General features: G+C 32.3%; 2 protein-coding genes across 2 annotated transcripts in view; one reads left to right on the plus strand and one right to left on the minus strand.

The window, feature by feature from the left end:
- Positions 1-1,945, plus strand: part of LOC122531777 (aminopeptidase N-like) — a 20,268-nt gene extending 18,323 nt beyond the window's left edge. Inside the window, exon 17 of the mRNA XM_043659963.1 lies at positions 1,816-1,945. The gene's annotated coding sequence lies outside the window, so the exon portion shown is untranslated. The remainder of the gene's footprint in view (positions 1-1,815) is intronic.
- A 4,556-nt stretch (positions 1,946-6,501) lies between these two features.
- Positions 6,502-12,428, minus strand: LOC122531778 (acetylcholine receptor subunit alpha-like). Its single transcript, XM_043659964.1, has 4 exons — positions 12,277-12,428; positions 11,713-11,871; positions 9,925-10,174; positions 6,502-7,796 (listed from the first exon to the last, which is right to left on the minus strand). Exons 1-4 carry the CDS (start codon positions 12,363-12,365, stop codon positions 7,605-7,607), a joined length of 690 nt encoding a protein of 229 aa, XP_043515899.1. The 5' UTR covers positions 12,366-12,428; the 3' UTR covers positions 6,502-7,604.
- Positions 12,429-21,813: the final 9,385 nt, after the last annotated feature.

Below are 21,813 nucleotides of genomic sequence, written 5' to 3' on the forward strand. Positions count from 1 at the left end.
TGTGTGTGTGTGTGTGTGTGTGTGTGTGTGTGTGTGTGTGTGTGTGTGTGTGTGTGTGTGTGTGTGTGTGTGTGTGTGTGTATGTGCTTTTCCTTCGTTCGAAAAACAACGTTCAAGCTTTCCCCTTCGACCTTTTGGACAATTTGCTTCGATGGCTTCGCTTCATCACTAAACAACTACTGCGACGAGGTTAACAACGGTTAAAATATCAGAGCAACAATAGCCGACTATCGTTGAAATAATCTACTATTGTCAGTGTGAGACTTTAAGATTCGTGGGATCGCGGGATCGAGATTTTACAGTATCCGGGCCAGATATTTCCGGGAAATAACCCGGTGCTTCGTACTTGGCGGGAATTTTGAACAGTGATCTCAATTGTGATTTCGGATGATAGTAGCGTTCACGATTTTCAGAAAGGAATTTTTGCGAGTTAATGATTTTGAGGAAATTTTTTTTTCTTCTTTTTTTTTTACCTTACGACGTCACTCGTTGAAATTACGACAATTTGGAAGTAAATTCCTTTTGGAGAAAGACGGTGTTTGTGACGAGCATTTCTGGCGGCTTGAAAGTCGAAACCTTTTGCCATTTTAATTGTCGATGTCTGAGATTGCAAAGTTATTGATTGAAATTTAAAAAACTCGAGAGCTGAAACTTTGCTCATTTTAACAGTAGAACTTCGTCAGAGCAATGAAAATAACCAGTTTGTAACTTTTCGTAGAGGTTCTACAGATTTGCAATATTTTGAGTTTTTCGAGTTTCGTATAATTTTTGCAGAAAATATACAAATAAAAGTTGTGTTCCTACCCTGTTCCTTGCAGTTTAATTTCTTTGATGCAAGTTTTTTATACTTCTCTCTGATTGCGACAGCTTTTGCTTGAAATTTTCAAGATAAATTGCTTTTAGAACAAAAATAATCCCTACAGGGATAGAATTTTTACCAGCTCAAAAATTATAATACTTAAGATTCTGCTATTCTTTTAATGTCACTCTCTGACTTATCGTTTACAAATTTTAGTGATCGTAACAATTACACTGAAAATATTTCGTGTCGCCAAAAATCTATCTCAGACCCTAACCGCTACTTTAACCTAAAAGGAGCGTATTTTCAAAATTTCAATCAAATTTGAAGCACATCATTGACTGATTTCACGACATTGAAGCACAGTCGCCAGAGAAACCCTTCTGAAATCCTGAACCGGCTATACTTCAACCAATTTTCAAAATTTTCGAAAGCCGAATTCGAAGCACGCGCTTTTCTTTCCTGAAAATTTCGCCCAACTCCGGGCAAATACATAACTGCTTCCGACACACTTAATGCATAGCTTACGGATGTTAACGCGTAAATAAGTAACTGGCTCTATTATAGAAAATGTGTGCGTTCTTCCCTATCGTTTTAGTGCAATGTAAACTTCATACGAGTCTCGTTCGTTTCCCTCTAAGGGATAAAATCCCTAACATCGACGACGACGACGCGTAACCATTCTCCCCCCTCCCCCTTCCTCGTTCGTTCTAAACATGCGTTCGGCGTTCACTGGACGATTTTTTCAATCAGGTAGCAAATAACGTTTACTTGTCTTCGTGACACTACTTGTGTTCCGTGGTCGGTTCTCGTTCAATCAGCAACCACACGTTTTCATTCGTTTATCCTGATAAAAGTGTAAATTTTTCTCCCGTCGTTTCCTCGTTTTTGCCCCGTTGAAATTATTCCGCGTGTGCGTTGGTCGACGTTGAAATTGTAATTATACACACACATATATATATATATATATTTTTTTTTTCCCCTTTAAGTTAATTTCGTTAATTTCATTTTTACAGTTTATGCCGTGTGGTTCACAAGTGGTTTACCGATTGAGGAGGAACCGCGGAGCTTATCGATATACGACGACTCGATAAAACGTCTTCCACGCTAACAACGCTTTCTAATGGCAGTATTTACGGAACCAATATACTTCTTGTCCTACGAATGTATGTATTTACAATCCAACGTGACGTTAAGGCATCGTTACCTTGGATGCGTTAAAATTATTATTATTCTCAGCTATGAGTATATGCCTAAGAAACGTCGGAGAATCAGAGATTCTCGTCGAGCCGACGAATTGCAAGTTGCTCGGATAGGGCCTACGGGTTATACTGGATGCGTATTTGGATAACTCGAGAATTTAGAGTCGGTATACGTCGAGATACGTTCATTTTGAATGAAATAATTCTGCAGCAATTGTGTTCGTACTGTACGGACAGCATATACTTTCTGGTTCTTTTCCTTTTCTTCTTGTTTCTCTAATATTATTAATTACAATTTTTGAAACTGTTCGAACGATGTGTAAGAAACTTTATATCAATTTGACTGATAATTGTCATTTCTTGGTTTATTAAGAATTTTTTTTAACGAATGAAAGAGAAACGAAATTTTTACTGCAGGAGAAGAGAACACAACGTAAAACACCAGAATATTAAGAAGTAAATTCTGAAAACTTTTTGCATATCCTGCGTAACGAATTTAAAAGAAATACTTGACGAGAAATCGAAATGATACTGATATTTTATTTTAATTTACTGTAGGTATTAATTTTATTACAATATATTATATATATGATAATAATTATTATATGAAACGTAACAAACAAATACGTAATAAGTATAATAATTATCTAAATTATTACAAATGATATATATTATCATTATAATATATATAAATATATATATATATATATAATATATTATTATAATAAAATTATACGACACCATAATCGCGCCGCTGATTATCACCTACCAGTATCAATCACAGAGAATGTAATTTCAGTCGTGGAGTTGTAGGAAAAGTCAAGCTGTTGCAATTTGGACTTGTACATACAGCCAAATACAAATCAATATCCTTGTATCGTAACCGCTTCCATTTAATTTGAAGCGTTTGATTAATTCGTCCACACACACACTGTGCACCCAGTACAACCCTAAGAGCCTAAAGTTTCTTCCTTCAATCCTGAAAAAAGTGTTACAGTTCGTGAATTTTACGAAACTAGAAACGAACGATTGCAATTCGTTGAGCATTGTAATTCGCGAAGGAATCGCAGATTCTTCGACGTTAGGTTACAATTCTCGCGAATATCAGTCCGCTCGCACGAGGCGTAACTAACAATCACTTAACCGCGATAGTACATGTTTATACATAGCGCGTAATTAATCTAAATGAAAAAGAATGAAGAAGAAGAAGAAGAAGAAGAAGAAGAAGAAGAAGAAGTGGAAACAAACGAATACGAAAAGATAGGAAAAGAAACGAAGACAACTCACAGTGACATCAACCACGTACTACAGCATTGAACAACGACATGAACGGTTGTTCAATCAGCTACATCTATCAGCTTTAGAATTCGTATGCTTTACTTGTTCTTACAGAACTATTGGTTATTATTATCGTAATGTTTCGCGGGTTTTCGACTCTCTTGTTACAAAATACAGTATTTTTTTTTTTTCTTTTTTTCTTCACAGAGGCGAAGTGTAACACGTGTGCAGCGAAATGTCCCTCGAGATAAGGTGCGTCCAATTTCAAGGAAGAGCTGTCTGACAATGAGTTATAGAGTTGACATTAATTGATGAGTTGATCAATTTAATCAGTGATCAATTTAATGTTGTTAGTTTGTGATACAGATCAGTTTATGAATGTGTTACGTAACGCGTTAACTATTAACTAATCAAAAAAAAAAAAATAAATAAATAAATAAATAAATAAAAATACAGTAGAGATTATCCTATATCCGAACTAACAGAGAGATAAAAGTGTTTGGTTAATGGAATTTTTGTATGGTCACACGATGATCATTTTTATGACATTACATTGTTTACTTGATCAAATTATTGACTTTTATAGTGTCAAATTATTTATTTGGTGCCTACGTAATATTTTTAATATTTATTTCTTTAATATTCCCTTATTCCAATATTTCCTTCACATTTTTCAATACTTCTTCAATATTCTTCAATATTGTTTAAGAATGTTATATTGAAATTTAAGTTTAAGAATGTTATATTGAATACCTAAACGTCTTAGCGTAAGAAAACACATTCTTTTTGTGCTTCAAACCATTTTTTGTTTCAGTAAGTGAAGACTTATTCTCATCATTTTAATTTGCTATTTCAGTTTTTGAAAAAATTATGTCCACATCTTTACACTGATTGTATTTAAATTAAGAAAATTATTTTCATTTTGATATTTAGGAATTATATTCTGTTTTGGCTGTTGAATTATCTGATTTTTTTAGCACAAGTAAGTAAGTACATTTTTTTTGTACTTCAAGCAATCTTTACCAAATTTGTCGAATGTTTTAACACGAGAGGACACATCCTTATCATTTTCATTGGTTTGTATAAAAATTACAGGTATCCTTCTCACTAACGAACGAAATATTGATTCAATATATCGTAGAATCAAAATATAATAAATTGCATATTTTTGTTTCTTTCGTAAAATCTTGTGTTATTTTAATTCGTTTCTTCTTGTATTTATATAAAACACGTCAAATAATATATAAATAAAGTTTAATATATAAAACTATTGTTATATAATATATAAAATAGTTTAATAAAAACGAGATATCCATCACTAGATATTCAGATAGTAAAAATGTTCGAATATTAGAATGGGAGTTCGAATATGGGATATTCTACTGCACTTATTATCATTTCATGTTAAATTAGTTAAATATTAATCTACGAGATACTCAAATAAGAGAGAATCATTAATTGAACATTCCTATCATTTTATGTAACTAGTGATTCAATTTTGTAAATATTTGCTGTATTTCAAAACGGTTAATATTATTTGTTTCCACAGAAATTTTAAAAGAAAATATATACCCCCTCGCTGTTAATTTCGTATTCGTTAGACAAATTTACTTATGCACATATTCAAATACAAACAAATTTTGAGAAACTCGCTGATCACTGAAAATTGACTTAAAAAAATACGTTCTTTTTAAAAAGATTTAATCAATTGCCTGCTACATATAATATATCAAATATATTGAAACATTAAATTGAACAACATATAGATAAAACCTGTACAACAGATAAAACTACCAGCTTCTCATTTTAAATTGCTTTTTTTTTTTGAAATCGCTCGTACAAATGTAAAAAGCTCCGAAATCTCTCGTTACCAACTGAACGATAAATTTGAAACGCGAAATGTTCTCTACTTCCACGAACAAGATCCCAACGACAACAATCCCAAGTGACATTTGGATGCACGTACACGCAAAACTCATTGCTCTCCTCACCCTCTGTTGTTTCCCTTATAGATACACTCGTACAAACGGGGTACGGTTTCCTAAATAGTTTAAAAACTAATCGGTTACACGTTAACTTTTACACGCTAAATTCGTGTCGTACAACGAGCTACCTACGATCGTGATACCTAGAATAATTTCTCTTAACATGTCGGGTAAACGGGATATATAAAACACGCGATCGCACGACAGTTTGTTCTGTGAGTAAAGAATTCTTCATTAACCCCTAATCCGGGACCGATCGTATCCACTGCTAGCAAAAATCGTCTCCGAACGACGATCCTTTTTTTTTTTTTCTTCCGTCGCTTCGTTTCCCTCTCGTTTCGTTTCGATCGTCCGCATCGAGTATCCCAGTTGTGTGTGTTCGATCATAGCCGCCGATCAGAGGGTGTCAGCTAAATTATCATTACAGTTAGTCGTTTAATTAGCTTGTTGTATTTTTTTTTCTTTTTTCTTTTTAAGATAACCCGATTTTTTTAAATAGTGGCAGCTTCATATTACGATTTACTTGAGCAGACTATGTGTAGATATAAGTTCATCCTTCGAAATTCTTCGTCGATCGTTCTCTCGTCTCGCAACGACCAGTGTATAAGTACGTACAACTCGAACGAAGCTAGGAACGAATCAAGATTTTTCAAGAACGTTACGACGTTACGTCGCAGTCGTTCTTTTGCCTAGGCTCGTGACAAACTATATATATATATATATAAAAAGAAAACAGGAAAAGTTTCAAGGAATATTTGCGTTTGCTTCACGGATGGTTCTGATGGATGTTCTTTCCATCGAGTGCGGTGTTTTACGCGTTTGTGGAAAATTTTGAAGGGCAATATATCGCAAAGAATATATTATAATACAGAGTAGGATGTCGATTAACTAATGCAATTGACAAATAAAATTTAAAATTATTACACTTACTCTTTTCTTACTTAGTCATTCAGACATTCACTGTGGGAATAATAAGAATTACTGGCAACGCAATACCGAGGAAAGAATTTTGTAAAAGTGTAACATACGTTAATTTGTTATTAAAATTAAAATTAAATAAATACAAGTTATTATATTATTAATGTTATTGTGTTAGAATATTAAAATAAATTAAGAGAAATTGAGTGAAATATATTATTAAAATTTAAAGTAATATTAATAACATGATATTATTAGTAGGATTCTAGTAAATACAAGTTACTTTATTATTGAAATTAAATATAAGTTAAACCTTAAATTAAATAAATATAAATCATTACATAAAACAACGGGAATTAAAATCGCAAATAATCTTAATTCGATTGATCGAGTTCCTACTATGATATTATATAAAATATGTAAAATATTCAAAGCATAATACTGTGATACGTGAAACAATTTTCTACCGAAGCTCTAACTTGCTAATTACGTTTTCAAAAATATGAATTTGCATAAAAATCCGCAATCTAGGAATAATTTCTTCCAAGCAGAACCGAAAATATTAATATCCCAAGGTATTAACCCTTTTAGTGATTTGAAATTGAAAGAAAAGTGATAAAAATTTAATTTAAATTAATAACTGCAATATTGAATATAAATAAATAGCAACTTCAGGATGCTCAGCGAAGAATCGTCATTTTTCAAGCATAGTGACTCAACTCCATAAATTAAAGTACAAAGAGAAATGACAATTACAAGCATCATTTTCAAAAAATTTATCTTCAAATTCGCAATTATTTAACGAACAAATCCTTTATCTTTATACTTGATATTGAATATTGAACTGACTAACGAAATTGAAAACTTCACATACAAAATGGAGTTGATCAATCCAATTTTCGAATCTAATTTCATATATATCTTTTCTCATGTGTTCAATTACATTTGACATATCGTTTGAATTTTCGATTTTTCACTTCATGTATCATTGCCAGCAACTAAGAACGACAATTTTCCATCGCTAAAAGGGATAACATCTACTCGTCTCTCCAAAATAACCCATGCCTCGTTTACCACTTTTCCTAATTAGTATGTTATTGCAGGAGCAACGTCAGACGATGCCAAAAAAGGAAAGAGGGAAAAGAGAAACAAAAGAGATAAACCTCGTAGTACTTCCTTGAACTTTCTCTCGTCGTTCCTCTTCTTTGTCCTCTGCATTGGTGAAACTCTCGGTGCATGTCGTATACTTAGCAATTGCTTGCCGAATAGAGAATGGAGCCCTTTTACCGTAATTTCGTTATTGAACAATAGCGGAAGCTGGAAGTTCCCCCAAGACTAGGGTGAGATTCCGGGTTGGTAGTAAATAACATCCGGTTGTGTTGGTCCTTAGTCTTTGTCTACGGTGCAGGGCTCGGGCATGGACTATTGCGGCGGACAGTTCACCACCGTGGTGGTTGCGAATTCGCTGAATTTTTTGTCAATTGGTACCCGGTCGTCGTAGAGGGTCGGTGCCTGCAAGATGATCCCAGCCGTGCCTACCAGCACCGCGAGAGTGAAGATCCAAAGAAACAGTCTGTCTAACACCATCGCCACGTATTTCCAGTCTTCTTTCACCTTTTTACAAATCATTAGCACATTAGATCCTATGGTGGTATCGTATTATTAACGTGTATGTTATGATAACTGAATTTTCGTTTCAGCAAATGACGTAACGCTTGACGACGAGTCTGAAGTGTAAATCCAGTGTAAGTGTAGGAAGTAATGTTTCTTTCGAAAGTTTAAATTCCCTTTAAAATTCATCACGTAGCCAGTAACACGAGAATTTGTTTTTCATTAGTAAATTGTATGACTAATACACAAAAGAAAATTTGTTTCTTTGAAAATTATATTATCATCAATGGAGGTATAATGATTTTTTGTAAGTAATTTTCTGGCCCTGTTTCTTTCTGTTTCAAAATTTATCATTCACATTAGATCCTACATTGAATTGTACGAGTAACAGTTTTATTGATAAATTGTACGTTTAAAATGAAGTATAATGATGTTTCTTTTGAAAATTATACCTCCGGTGGAAGTATAAAAAATTATTTTTCTTCCTTCCTAAATCTATATTTGTAATATTGTTTGTAATAATTATAATATTTATAATATTGTTTCAATCAATTATATTTGAAAGATCGAAAATTATAATTATAATGTTCTTACTTTTCAGGAATATGGCGAAGTTAATTTCGTTCAGAAAACAAAGAGTGCTTCAACTTTTGCACGAGTGTGTATATGTAGAAGTAAACTTCGATCTACAATTGGAGAAGTCGGATCTCTTTGAATTCGAGTCACAGAAGTAAAACATGACTGAAAAATTCAAGTCAACGAAAGTTTATAATAAAGTTTTATAGAAAGGAAATGCAGAAAATTTTCGTCTTGCAGAAGTTGGAATTATCAAAGTTCCACTGTAGTACAATATTTATGTACGACGAAGGTATTTTTTTACTTTTCATATTTTTCACAAAATGATAATATTAATACATGGTAGTGTAATTTATAAAAGATATAAAAGCTAATGTGTAATAACTTATAGCATATTACGTTATAGTATATCTTTTTGCTTTTCCTAATTTTATCAGAGAAAACAATATAAAAAACAACGTTCACGTTAACAGCGTCATTTCCGATATGTATACAACAAACTGAAAATATTATTAGCTTTCCACGTGAATAATCACTTTAGACGATACTATTATAGAATGAAGTATAATAGAATACATTTGAATATATCGCAAATTCTATTCAAAATCCTTCATTTTCATAATAATGCTAATATTCATTATGTGTATTAAAGCTCAAGGTATGAAATATTAAAATATAGCATTAGGTCATTCCACAAGCATTCCTTCATACTAAATAAAAAGAAAAGGAGATTACTCACTGACCCTGCTACGATCCTTAAATTTCTATATTTCGATCTTACTCTCATTTCAGGAAATAAAATGAATTTATAATATGTTTCGAGAAGACGTTTAATGTAAAACTTAGATTCAAAAAATCATATACGCTAGTGGGAACATTTTTATCACTTTAGCTTGCTTAAAGTCGATACGTTCTTTTATATTAGTTAGCTAGAAAATGGAAAAAAAAAAACGCAGCAGGGTCCTTTTAGCTATTATTATAAACCCCGATAATAAAAATTTTCATTCAATTTTGACATGTTTGTAGGTTAGCAATTGTATTTACCACTTGTTATATTCGCCTATATTATACACGTAAAAGTGTATGGTGAATAACAATTATCTTTAACATTCTCTGATTCAAACATTCAAGGTTTAGTTATTATCAATGTTTTGTATTATCAATCGTAAACTAGTGTGATTCAGATTAATAACAAAAACTGAAATAAATCGTTTCAATCATTATGACACGTATCTTTACCAAAGGCCACTGCAATTCAGCAAACAATTTCTAATAAGAACACTTGCTACAGAAAATGAAGAAATTCTTGAGGAATCGCTGTAAACTCAAAGAAAATGAATCTTTCATACTTCAGTCTTTATATTTATTACCCCATGGTGCCACTCTATATAAGTATATAAATTCAATTCTCGGAAAGATCATTCGTTACTCGCGAAATAACGATCGAAAAATATAAGATATAAAGTATCGAAGGATAATATGAAAGCAATGCGGAAACATCACAGCAGGAAGGAAACAAATTCTTGGAAAAGTTCACGTTGCTTGATAAAATTACCTTAGTCGAGTCCTCGAGCATTTTAGTGTGCTCCGCGATGAAACGCACACAGATGCAGGACTTGTGAATTTCTGGGGGGCAGCGCGAATGCGAGAACGCTGGCGGACTTCGTAGCACCGGACTTTTAACCTCTTCGATCCCTGCCTCGCCAGAGACAGAGAGATCTTCGCATTCTGTGTGAAGAGGAAGCGGTGGTAACGGTGGTCCATGGATTAGGCAACTTCCACCGAACCTTGCACCGTCAGCGAGACTAAATTACGAACAAGACAATGCAGCCTGATTACAAAGTTTTCTTGTACCGTAATATCCGGTCTGTATAAATTACTTGCTTTATGCTTTCGTAGTTTGAAATTCTCTCCTCTAACTTCGCGATATTGTGTTTGTGTGTTTTCGTTTCTTTTTAGGAATTATTATTCGTGCTTATTAATCGATTGCTTCGTAAAGCTGAGGTTCCTGCTTTATGTTTTAGTACAACGAGGATTTGAAAGTGAATATCAAATTTGAGTTTTTGTTTGTAATTATTATTATTCGTAATGCACATTCTAAAGCCGTTTTATGCTCAAAGTTGTTTCAAGGTGTTTTTCGAGTTTGACATAATAATTAATTTTAAAAAAGGAGTAACTTTTATGATTAGTAACGTAATTTAATTTTAATGTACAGGGGCGGTGAAATTGATGTTCTGAAGTTCCAAAATGACAATTGAATTAAATGTATTTTCTTATTTTTAATTAATTTCAATAAATTAACAATACTTCCCCATTTTCGATTAATTAGTTTTAGTAAAAATCATTTCTTAGTAATTGAAATTCGCAACGTTTCCTCAAATTTACGATACACAATTTAAAATATTTAAATTTCATGTATTAAAGTCGTGTATTAAATTATTGAAAGTTCTTAACGTAATCTGATTCTACTACTATCTTCATGCTTTTTCAGATTATCAATGTCCAATCCAATTAATTTAATACCTCGTATGAGTTACGAAATTTTCTTTCTAACGCTCTAATTCCGTTTGAACTAGAATTTGATGTGAAGTCTTGTAATCTTATTAGTCAAGTCTCATGATACTATTTCGGTATAATACATCATGTAAGTTAATTACTTCGTTAATTACTTTTTAAACAATTTCTAATGTATCATCATGTCAAATATTCGGTTAATTACACTCGAAAGGAGATTTACACTGGACGAATGTTAATTACAATCTTTTTCCAGAGCAGGTTAAGTTCCTGTTCATAAAAGTACGAACACTTTCGAATGTGTGAATACATATGTAGGTTAGCCGCTCTTCAAAACTTTAATCGCATGAGAAACTGAAATTGCACGTAAGGAAAAATATTTTTCGAAGAAGAGAAGAAGTCATTATTATATAATATGATGGAAATAATTTAAGGAAAGTGAGTGGTTATTAAGTTATTAAATGTTTCATATGGTAAATTTTGAAAGCAATTTTCTCTTTAAGTGTTTAATATTAAATTTGAAAAATTTAAAAATTTACAAATAAATGTTCAATTTAAAAAATATTTTTCTTTACGTGCACTTCAGTTAAAAATCTGTTCATCTTTAAACACATACCTTCTGATATGTTTATTCAATATATTGCAAAATGTCATTATCTTTGAACCTCTAATGAACAAGCTAATTATTTTCAGTATTACATACTATAATTTCTAGTACGAATTAAATACTCAAAGGATTTTAATTAATACTTTTGAGAATATAATTTGAAAAATAGAGAACTGTTTTACGTATCAAGTATTATATAGAGTTCATACTGAATGAAAATACCTGGAAGGTGAAAGGTCTTCTTTCGATGCGGCGCGACTGTGAAATCGTTTAGGTGTTAGATGTTCTTCGCTATCCTCCTGGGTAGATGGATGATAAGGATAATAACAGGTCTTTTCCTTCCCTCTGACTGTTCTCATTAATACTCTGCCAGAGCTATATCTGTGAACACAGTGTATATTTTGATGTCGATAACAAGTAAGTGAGAAAATTTATTATATCAGAAGAGTCTTATATTATATCTACAAACATTAAAATTTCTCAAATAATAGACAATAAAAGAAAAATGAACAATTGCTGAACCAGACATTGAAATGAATATTAAAACAGAGAAGATAAAGGATTATTGTTTTAATCAATTTCTTTTTTGCACGATACATAGATATTTGAAAAATATATTTTATATTTATTTATTAATATTGCATGTAATGTTTATTAATATTTCTTTGTAGAAACATTTCTTTCATTATTTGTAAGAATGCCAATGATAAGTCATGACGTTCTTATGTTAATTAGAATAGAGTAACAATCATTCGAAAAATCAACGAGTATATAGTGAACGTTTACCTATTTGTTTCGAATTTATACTGAGGCCTTCGCATAACCAGCAAGCGAGGAAGAATATGGATGAAAACCCTCTTCACCCAAGGCGCCATTTTGTGAGTTTGTGGCGATCGAAAGTGAACATTTAGCACAACCACTGTCACGCATATACTGAAAAAAACAAAAAGAATTGACTTAGTCAATTGTTCAACCATGAGTATATAATAACTTATAAATAAAATCGTTTAACTATTAAGAGACTAAGTTTTAGTAGAGAGACTAAATTTTATCATCAATACTTGAACGGTATCCGTAGAGTGGATGACTATAATATTTTGTATTATGTTGCAAAAATTTAATCTTATTTTGTATTTTATATTTTCTCTGATAGTAGTAAAATTAAATCACATCATATATTTCTCATATTTTATAAATCTTTGTCTGTCATGTACATTCTATGTATTTTCTCCCCATAAATGCATAAAAACCCATAATCTATCGATGAGATAAAATCTGTTTTCATTTTTTGATTAATCTAATGGAAATTAAAGCCTCGATTGATTGTAAACGAACAAGAATTATAAACCTCATTATAAAACCCAGAGATTAAGAGTAGGGAAACTAAATTTCATCACATTTATTCGTTTTCTTAAAATAACAAATTTTTAAAACCAGCTTGACCTGGTTGGGTAGTTGAACGTAAATTGATTGTGAAAGCCAGGCTAATCGAAATCTATTTTTGCAGTCAGGAATTTTTCAAGATACTTTCTCCTCCGATAGGTTTGAGGCGAACGTAGCAGGTAAATGTGGATTTTATGCAGCGAAGAAACGGATTTATATCGATTACAGGTTTTACTTTATGAATCGAGAGCGTTCGCGGGGGAGAAAATTGATTTAAACGAATCGAAATAAATTGCGCGATATTTTGTTTTGTTTTTTTTTTTTCTACTTTTTACCACGTTGAGATACATTTGCGAAATAACTCGCACGTGTGCAGCAACGCTTTTCATTTTTAAAATAATTCGCACGTGTGCTTAAAATAATTCATACGTGTAATCGTTTATTTCGATGTTTTACAATTTCTGACCGATAGACCGATAATTTTTGTATTTATAGGAAATTTGAAGGTGAAAATATTCACAGAATGCGGAGTATAACAACGAGAAATGTATAAAATATGTATACAAGGCAAACTACATATTATAATATATTTAATGTCCATTGTACCTTATTTAATATTATTAAAGTGGGTTTAAAATTAACGACCGGAAAATGTGAAAGATGTTAGTATTATTTATTTATATTTAGAAAATACATTAGAAATATTAGGCAGCAATTAGATAGAAATTAGGTAGATACTAGGAAATACAAGGAAAGATAGAAAATTTTCAGAAAAGTTATTTTAAATGTTCATCTCGTACACTAAAAGTAGTTAAAGAAAGTTTTAAAAATTTAATCTAAATTACTTTTTCTAGTTTCTTAAAGTTATATTTAAATTATATTATAAATTATTCTTTACATATCATATTATATTATATTACATCATTTGATTACTAAAATTACTAAAATTTCAGATATTTTATTTCATAATTATCGCGACGAAAATGGATAATGAAATATAACGAAATAAAATCAAATCATTTCCAAACGAAATAATGATAGATATAAATGACAGCATTAACGCTAGAACTACCAAAATGGTCAAAATGACCATTTGAATATTTTTGTTAAATATTTTATAGATATGAAACATTATGTTTTCGGAGACTTGAACGATCCTTCATAAAATACATGAGTAAAAGTTTGTATATCCTGCAGTATTATAAAGATTTTCTGTTTCATTCATTTTAACGTCTCTGATGGAAATTTTATGCGTCGATCGTCGCATATAATTCTTCAGTAAGTGTTAAGAACGAGGAGTGTAATATAATTCTTCGTATTTCTTAGTCATTTGTGCTTGCAGTGACGCGGAGACCGCCGTCTAATTTTTCCAATTAACGCTCGTAAAAAATATGAATTTGCATAAACGTCCGTAGGTCCATCGGGTAAGTCTTCGCGAGGCGGAGTAAGGCAAATTGCCATAACGTATAACGTGGCTGCGGTGGAACGACAGAATGTAAATCTCACGAGGCCATTCATAATGGAGATCCATTCAACGATGGCTGGCCTTAGCAGCCGGTACTATAAGGGACAAACTGCGATTTAAATTGGACCAGCCTCCTTTGACTCGACTTGGAACCATTTATCGGCTCACTCTTCCCGCGTTTACCTTCAAATACGCCTACTACACCTTCTTCCACCCCTTTTGTGTTTGTCCTTTGTCTTCTTCCTTCTGGAAATCGTATTAGCCGGCCGGAAGTGAATTAAAACCGTCCCTGTTTCGCATACGGGCAAACTCGATTCCCGTAAAATTACGAGAGAGAAATTTCCCTCATGTCACGTCAATGTTCATCTCGTTGTTAAATTGAACCGGGAGCTACAACTCTACCGGTTTGATATATTTATTACTTTACGTAGTGGCGGAAATATAGTGACGCAGAGACGGAAGGTGTGAATTATTTTCTTTGAAATTTACGTAACGAAGTAAAAATTATGAAATTGGTTTCCGGTAGTAATTTAATATACAGTTGCTCGCGAAGGTGTCGGAATTTGTTTTGGAGATACATTTCTGTGAATACATTATGTGCGTGTTATGTGAAACATTTTGAAATTTTGATAACAAGTAGGATTACGGGTCAAATTTGAAACAAATCTAAAAATAAAAGATTATTTCGTATAAGTTACATTTTGTAAGTATTCAGTTTTCAAACAAGCAATCACTTACTGTACAGTATAATATTAATAAGTCTTAATATTTAGTGGTTTTATTTTTAATAAAATACACAATATTTTCACGAATTCACGAACTTTTGAGACACATTCTTGACAGATATTCTACAATTATAAAAATGTCAATATCGATAAATTATTATTACTTTAACGTCGGTGATGCAGACTTCTTGCTAAATATCTGCATCCTTCATGCGAAAGTCTTTACTGTCGTAACATCTCAATTATAAACGAACAGGAAACTTTATATCCTTTTAAAAATTCTCTGCAATAATCTATTTATATTGAGAAACGTGTTTTCATCTTTCAGCTGAAATACCTTGAACATCAAGCTACTGCTTGCAAACCTTTTCATCAACGTTTTGAAGATTTTGTTATTAAAGAAATAAATTAAAAAGATACTAAAATTAATGGAAATTTTTTTTACTTTACGAATATTTTCATATTATTATTTCAATAGGTATCTCAATATTATTCATTAATATTTTATTACTATCAATTTTACTTTATTAGAAGATCTATTTTATTTCATTTTACTTCAATATATTTGTTATTTATCAATATTTCAATACTACTATCTTGACACATTGTTCATGGTATAATTAAACTTCGTCTTTTTATACTTTCAAATATTTCGAAACAGTTCAAAATACTTCCAAACATTCAAAAATCAATATCACTCGCTATTTACATTCTACTTATTACTTTATCATTATTATATATTATATATATTAATATCTTATTCGAAAATCCGCTCATAATTTATTTTCGTTAAAAAAAAAAAGAAAAAAAAAACAAAACTATATATTTCACGGAGTGATTTTTCGTTCGCGCGAAATAATAATTCAAAAGAATAGGTCAGCTGTTTTAACACTTGTTCAGGAGAAGCAGACGTAGACAAGAGCATGGAGTGGTCGAGCTTAGGCTTTAATGGCGGCACAATGCCTCTGCTTTTTCTTGGAAAAAGCAATAACGCGGCGCGATTTAATGCACGAGGGAGCCGGCCATCCCCTTGAAATTCAACGGGGAAAAGGGATCGGTTTCTTGGTTGGCCTCCGCCTTCGCGTAGAAACGAGCCCCGGGTCGATGCTGCTACTGATTAATGCGTCACACCTACCGCATCTTTACGTTCTTCGAATCTATTGAAAGAGCTGGTATCGCTGCTAGTAGTGTAGACTACTATCGCTCGAATATATATTCATCGTTCACGTTGACACTACGATAGGCCACTCTAACTTTGTCAATGGTCCCTTCCTCCTTACAGTGTTTCCACATTTCGTCATTATTTTAACACGTTCGAGGTAATCGCGGGGATGTATAATTCCGGGGATAGGTCAACGTCTGACGAAGCTTGAATTTAACTTTTTAACGTAATTTTAATTTTTTTAACGTAAATTTTAATTTTTTAATGTAAATAAATATTCGCACTGTTATCGTTCGAAGAGTTCAGAAGCCCTTTCATTTTTTCTTAATTAATCGTGCAAACATGTTTTCATTGTCAATATTGACAATCAATGAAACAGTTTAGTTGTGATACATATTTTAATGAGTTTTTTATTACGTTGCAATGATCAAACTCATCCATCAATTGAAGATTCCGACAATAAAGAAGGATTTGCGTAGCGCAAGTTGTTCCTAATGTAAAGTGACTTAAGTTCATTTATTATTTTGTTTCTGTAATTCGAATTAATGTTTTTTCGTAATACGGTGAAAATATAGTTGATATTGTATTTTTTGAACGAATAGATTGCCAATAGGTAGATAATAGAATATTACACAATAATTTTAAATTAACAGTAATTAGTAATTATAATTTTAAACTGGTTTATAGTAATTAATTCTATTAATATCCTGTTTCAGAACACTCCGTTAATTATATAAGTTTATGCTTTATTTGCGAATAAGGTCATTACACGTAATACGTAATTCAGGTTTAATTGTTCGTTGAACTCGCATCAGTTTATAGTTCAGTTACGTTCACCCTCATATTAAAAAATATACTGTTTGGCAATAAATTTAAAGGCACCAAGCGTGATTTTAAAACACCATGTATATTTAGCTACGAAATATAAAATTGAATTGGATTTAAATTAAATTACGTTTGTTACAAAAATTGAAAGACAAATGACGAAGAATTATACTTGAAATATTTCTTATATTAAAAGTAAATCGTTAATACGTTGAACAAGTTTCGTATATAATAATTCCTCATCAAAATGAGTATTTATTTAAAGACTCTGTCATAATTTATCGCGACAAAATCTAATATAATATATAATAAATATAAAAATAGTGACGCATATCAGAGTATAGTATTTCTTTAACACGCGATACCCGAAACAATTCTTTTTACCTGAAAATTTTCGTTTCTCAAATTCTATTCACAAAAGTATAATATTTTACGCAAACAACAGCCCTTCTTAACGCGACCTCCAATAATTAATCGTTCGCTAAACGAAATCACACGAACATTAATCATTCATCGATTACGCTATTCATTGCGCTGCACGTAACGCTTAATTGTTCTCCGCTATAATCGCTTGGTTCTTACAAGAACTTCGTTCTTTCTTTTTCCTCTTCCATCGTAACCTCTATCACTCACTTATCTTCTATCGACGTCCCTTCTCTCTCTCTCTCTCTCTCTCTCTCTCTCTCTCTCTCCCTCTGTCTTTCTCTTTTTACTCATTACTTCTCTTATAGTTTTTGCAAAGCTTTGCTCGGCCACGAAGCGTTCTTTCTCTTGGTGACTGATGGGCAACGATGATGAAGCGACTTGGAAATTTGTAGGACATCGGGTTCTTCCCCCGTGACGTAGAAAATTCCCAGGAGAACGGGAGAGAGTAAAAAGCATCGAAAACGCTGAGCCCCGAGAGTCTTTTGAAGCTCTGGTTTCGTCCAGGGGGTTCGTTCGCCGATCGCTTTATCACCGGTTACGCCCACTTCAACGATTTATGCATAACCGAGCACGCCGATTTTGCATTTATTCATTCGCTCTCCGACACCACTTTCGCGCAGAAATTTTCGGAAAATATTTCCGTGTTTCGATCTCACCGTTGCGTACGCCACGGTTTTCAGCCATTGTTTGTGACAAAATGTTTGTGAAAAATGATCGTTCGAATAACAACAGTCATTTCATTCGACTCGTTCCTATCTTGAAATAATGTTACGTTAGCTTGTTTCAACCAGCAAATGATTTTTCTCTGAATTCGTCATCTCATTATTTGACGACCAGATGAAATAACTTTTTATTTCATTTTGTACTTTGTACTTCTTCAAAGAAAGAACGTTTCAAATAGTTTCTGATTCTATATGTACAAACTTCACTCTCTGTTGAGATTATTTGCTATTTTATTCCAACGAATTAAGTATAAAAGATTATTTATCTGATTTGGATCCAAGATAAAGTTATTGTTCCCAAATTGTTTTTCAAATGGAATTTTATTTGTTAGTATTCTTAGATATAATATATTGATTTACATGCACAATAAAAATACGGACTAAATGTTCTTGAACATAAATTTTTATATTTAACAATATTGCTGAAAATGCGTATCAATTATATAATTAATTAATTTCAAGTTTATATAAAAAAATTATCACAAATTTACATAGAACTTCTGCAAACAATGAATGTTTTCAGAATTGGTACACCTGAATTCACAATTTGCATAACAACTGGAGAAAAAAAACTGATATTACATAATGTTACATAAAATAAAATTCCATTTTAGCATGATACTCTTTGTAATTTTCATATTGAAACTACATTGATGTACAACTCTACAGAAACTTCAAAATTTCATTGAACAAATTCATAAATAAATAAATGAACATTGTTAATTATTTTCAATCATTTATTTGTACGGAAAGAATTGAGAATTTCCGCATTAGTTTTCACAGGATGTAGTAGTAGTAGCTCTGCCTGTATAGAAATGTTTTAAATTTAAGAGTTTTCAAGATGTAAAAAGCTTTTCTCTGTTTCAAGGGATTGCAGAAGGTGGGGAGGGTGAGTCGTGCAATCGCGGAACGTTTCAACGTATTATTCAAAGAAAGGGCCATTAAGTTTCGAATGTACATGTCAGTGGTATGATATATGATTCTACTTCACGCACGATTTCCTTCTAGAGTAGTAATAACCGTTTAGAGTTTCCAAGTGTTTGTTTGAAACTGACTACAATTTCAATATTACTGATCTCGATGGTTAAAGCATTTTACGAAACGATATATCTATTTTATATGAGTTATAAACATAATATTATAATATAATATTATATATATAATATTATGAATATATATTATTATATTAAGTGAATATATTTATTTATTTTATTTTAGATATTAAATTTAAACAGATCAATAAGTATTTATCATACTATAACTGAACATTAAATAGAAAAATACTAATCAAAAATATTTAATTAAAAATATTGAAAGAGAAATTTTTACATGATAATTACTAATCTTCTCTCATGTGAAACATGTTAACAATTTATGAATACTTATGATATTCATAATCAATAATTTATACCTAAAATTATTAATTTGTTTAAAATGTTTTTATGAAAAACGCTTGATATCCCAAAAATTTACACGAATGATATTTTGGGGTGCGTACAAAATCGTTTGCAAAATGTTTAAAGTATCAGTAAAATTGGAGAAGGGGTTGTTGAAAAGAACGTATTTGAATTCTAGCGTTTATTCTATGATCACAGAGAACTAAATATATTTCTCACAATGACCGAAAAGTTTCATTAAAATACGTATTCCGAAGTTGAAGTATTTTACTTGGAACTGTGCTACGTACTGTTTGCTTAGAATGGCTCGAGGCTGGAAGTAACAATTGACTTTGGAATACGATTTCGCAAAATCCATTAAAGTGTTACAACAAAATCTGTAATAGCAATTATAATGATATTCATATATATGTGTATAATAGTGTCGTGTTATAACAACAATTAATGAACAATTGAAACAAAAAGAAGCTGTTGCAATCTTCAATCAATTAATGAAGCTTCAACTTGCACGTCAACTTTATTAATTAATTGATCAAGCTTCAACTGTCACATCGACGTTATTAATTAATTAATTAATCAAGTTACAAACTTGCACAGTAATTTAATTAATCGATTAATTTGCACATCAGTTTATTTAACTAATTAACAATTAATCGAGGTTCAACTTGCACATGAATTGTATTAATTAATTAATTAGTCAAACTTCATTTTGCACGCCAATATTATCAATTAATCAATTAATTAATCTAATTAACCCTCACACGAACTTAATTATTTAATTAATCAATCAAGCTTGACCTTTGCTCGTCAAATCAATTAATCAATTACTCAACCTTCATCTTGCACATCAACTTATCGAGCTTCAACTTGCCCATTAAAAAATTGCAATTCGTACATATCAAAGAATTGATTTCATTCGTTCAGTCCTGATCCTTGCCCGCTGTGTACAATGTAACGAGTTGAAACACATCCCTTTATTCACCGAATACTCACTTAATCTCACAGACTGTACGTTCCATTTTTCTCTCTCCCCTCCCCCTCCATTCCTCAGCTTTATCTGGGCCGAAAGCCGAGTTCTCCGCCTGAATTCATTTCCAAACTGGCGTTGAATTTTAATCACGTTCGAAAAATCAGCTCACGTTTCCGGAACACATCGCGTTCCACGAGGTGAGGCCAGAAAGAAAGGAAGTCACGGGCGTTGTCCGAGCGATCGCGTAGGGATGGGTTTCTTCAACCTACGAAGACTCCGTCGGAGGATGCTTCTCGGCGAGGTTTCAACGCTACACGAATAAGTAAGTCGGGGGTTGGGAAGGGTGGTAGCCTTCCTCTTGGCCCGCGTTTTTCTTTTTCCCCCTTCTTCTCTCTCGTTCTATCTATTCTGTCGTGAACGAAATGGAGAGAGAGCGAAGAACGATTACGCGCCCCCCCCCCCCCCCCCTTTGGCCGCTTTTATCCGGATCGTTGCGCGATACTTGTTACAAAGCCCCCGGCCACGCTCTTAAAATGCAGTTCAATTAACACGATCGATGAAAGACGCATGATTGCAAACGACTGCGTTAAGTGCGAAATTAATTATCCGCGAGAGTGGGATAATTGCTGCGATTACAGCTACCGGCGCTCCTCCCGCTTGAGCGGCAGTATTTCGCTATTTCCGTATTTTGATTGCGGTTGCTGGCTACAAGTGCCATTTATAGCTATTCACGCTGTACATCGTCTGAATATACTGAAAGATTCTGCAGGATGTGCTTCGCGCGTGGTGTGCTGGTTTTATTAAGATAAATAAAATTTAAAACAATTTCTTAGATAATTTGTGATTTACTAAGACAAGATGAAGACGGATGACGACCAGTGATTTCGTATATATTGACAGATTGCACTGCATTTGATTATCAAACGACTGTCTTTCTGATTTGAACTATATATATATATATATATATAAGATATAACGTACGTGTACGCGTCGAAAGAAAGAATGAAGAGAAAAACGAGAGAAAGCGAAGGAACTTATGGGAGCGAAGTATTAAGAGTAAAGAGCAAAGATCGGAGATGGGGGCGAAACAGGTGGAGGGAAAGTTTTCATGCAATTGATAGGACCGCATCCGAACTTTAAACAAGTTCGAAACTTGAACGTTTGCCGCGGCACCTGTTCAGACGTCATTCGTCGTATTAAATGGCGAGACGAAGGTGTTGCAAAGTTTTACAATTTTTTACCATGGAC

The sequence above is a fragment of the Frieseomelitta varia genome, unplaced genomic scaffold (assembly GCF_011392965.1).
Source record: "Frieseomelitta varia isolate USP_RPSP 00005682 unplaced genomic scaffold, Fvar_1.2 scaffold_415, whole genome shotgun sequence".
Lineage (NCBI taxonomy): Eukaryota > Metazoa > Arthropoda > Insecta > Hymenoptera > Apidae > Frieseomelitta > Frieseomelitta varia.

What these genes read in the sequence shown, in the direction of transcription:
- LOC122531778 (XM_043659964.1), bottom strand. Translation starts at nt 12,365, where the DNA reads ATGGCGCCTTGGGTGAAGAGGGTTTTCATCCATATTCTTCCTCGCTTG. An exon ending in TATAAATTCGAAACAAATAG is followed by an intron (nt 11,872 to 12,276) that starts GTAAACGTTCAC and finishes CTGTGTTCACAG; the next exon opens with ATATAGCTCTGGCAGAGTAT. An exon ending in GAAGACCTTTCACCTTCCAG is followed by an intron (nt 10,175 to 11,712) that starts GTATTTTCATTC and finishes TTCGTAATTTAG; the next exon opens with TCTCGCTGACGGTGCAAGGT.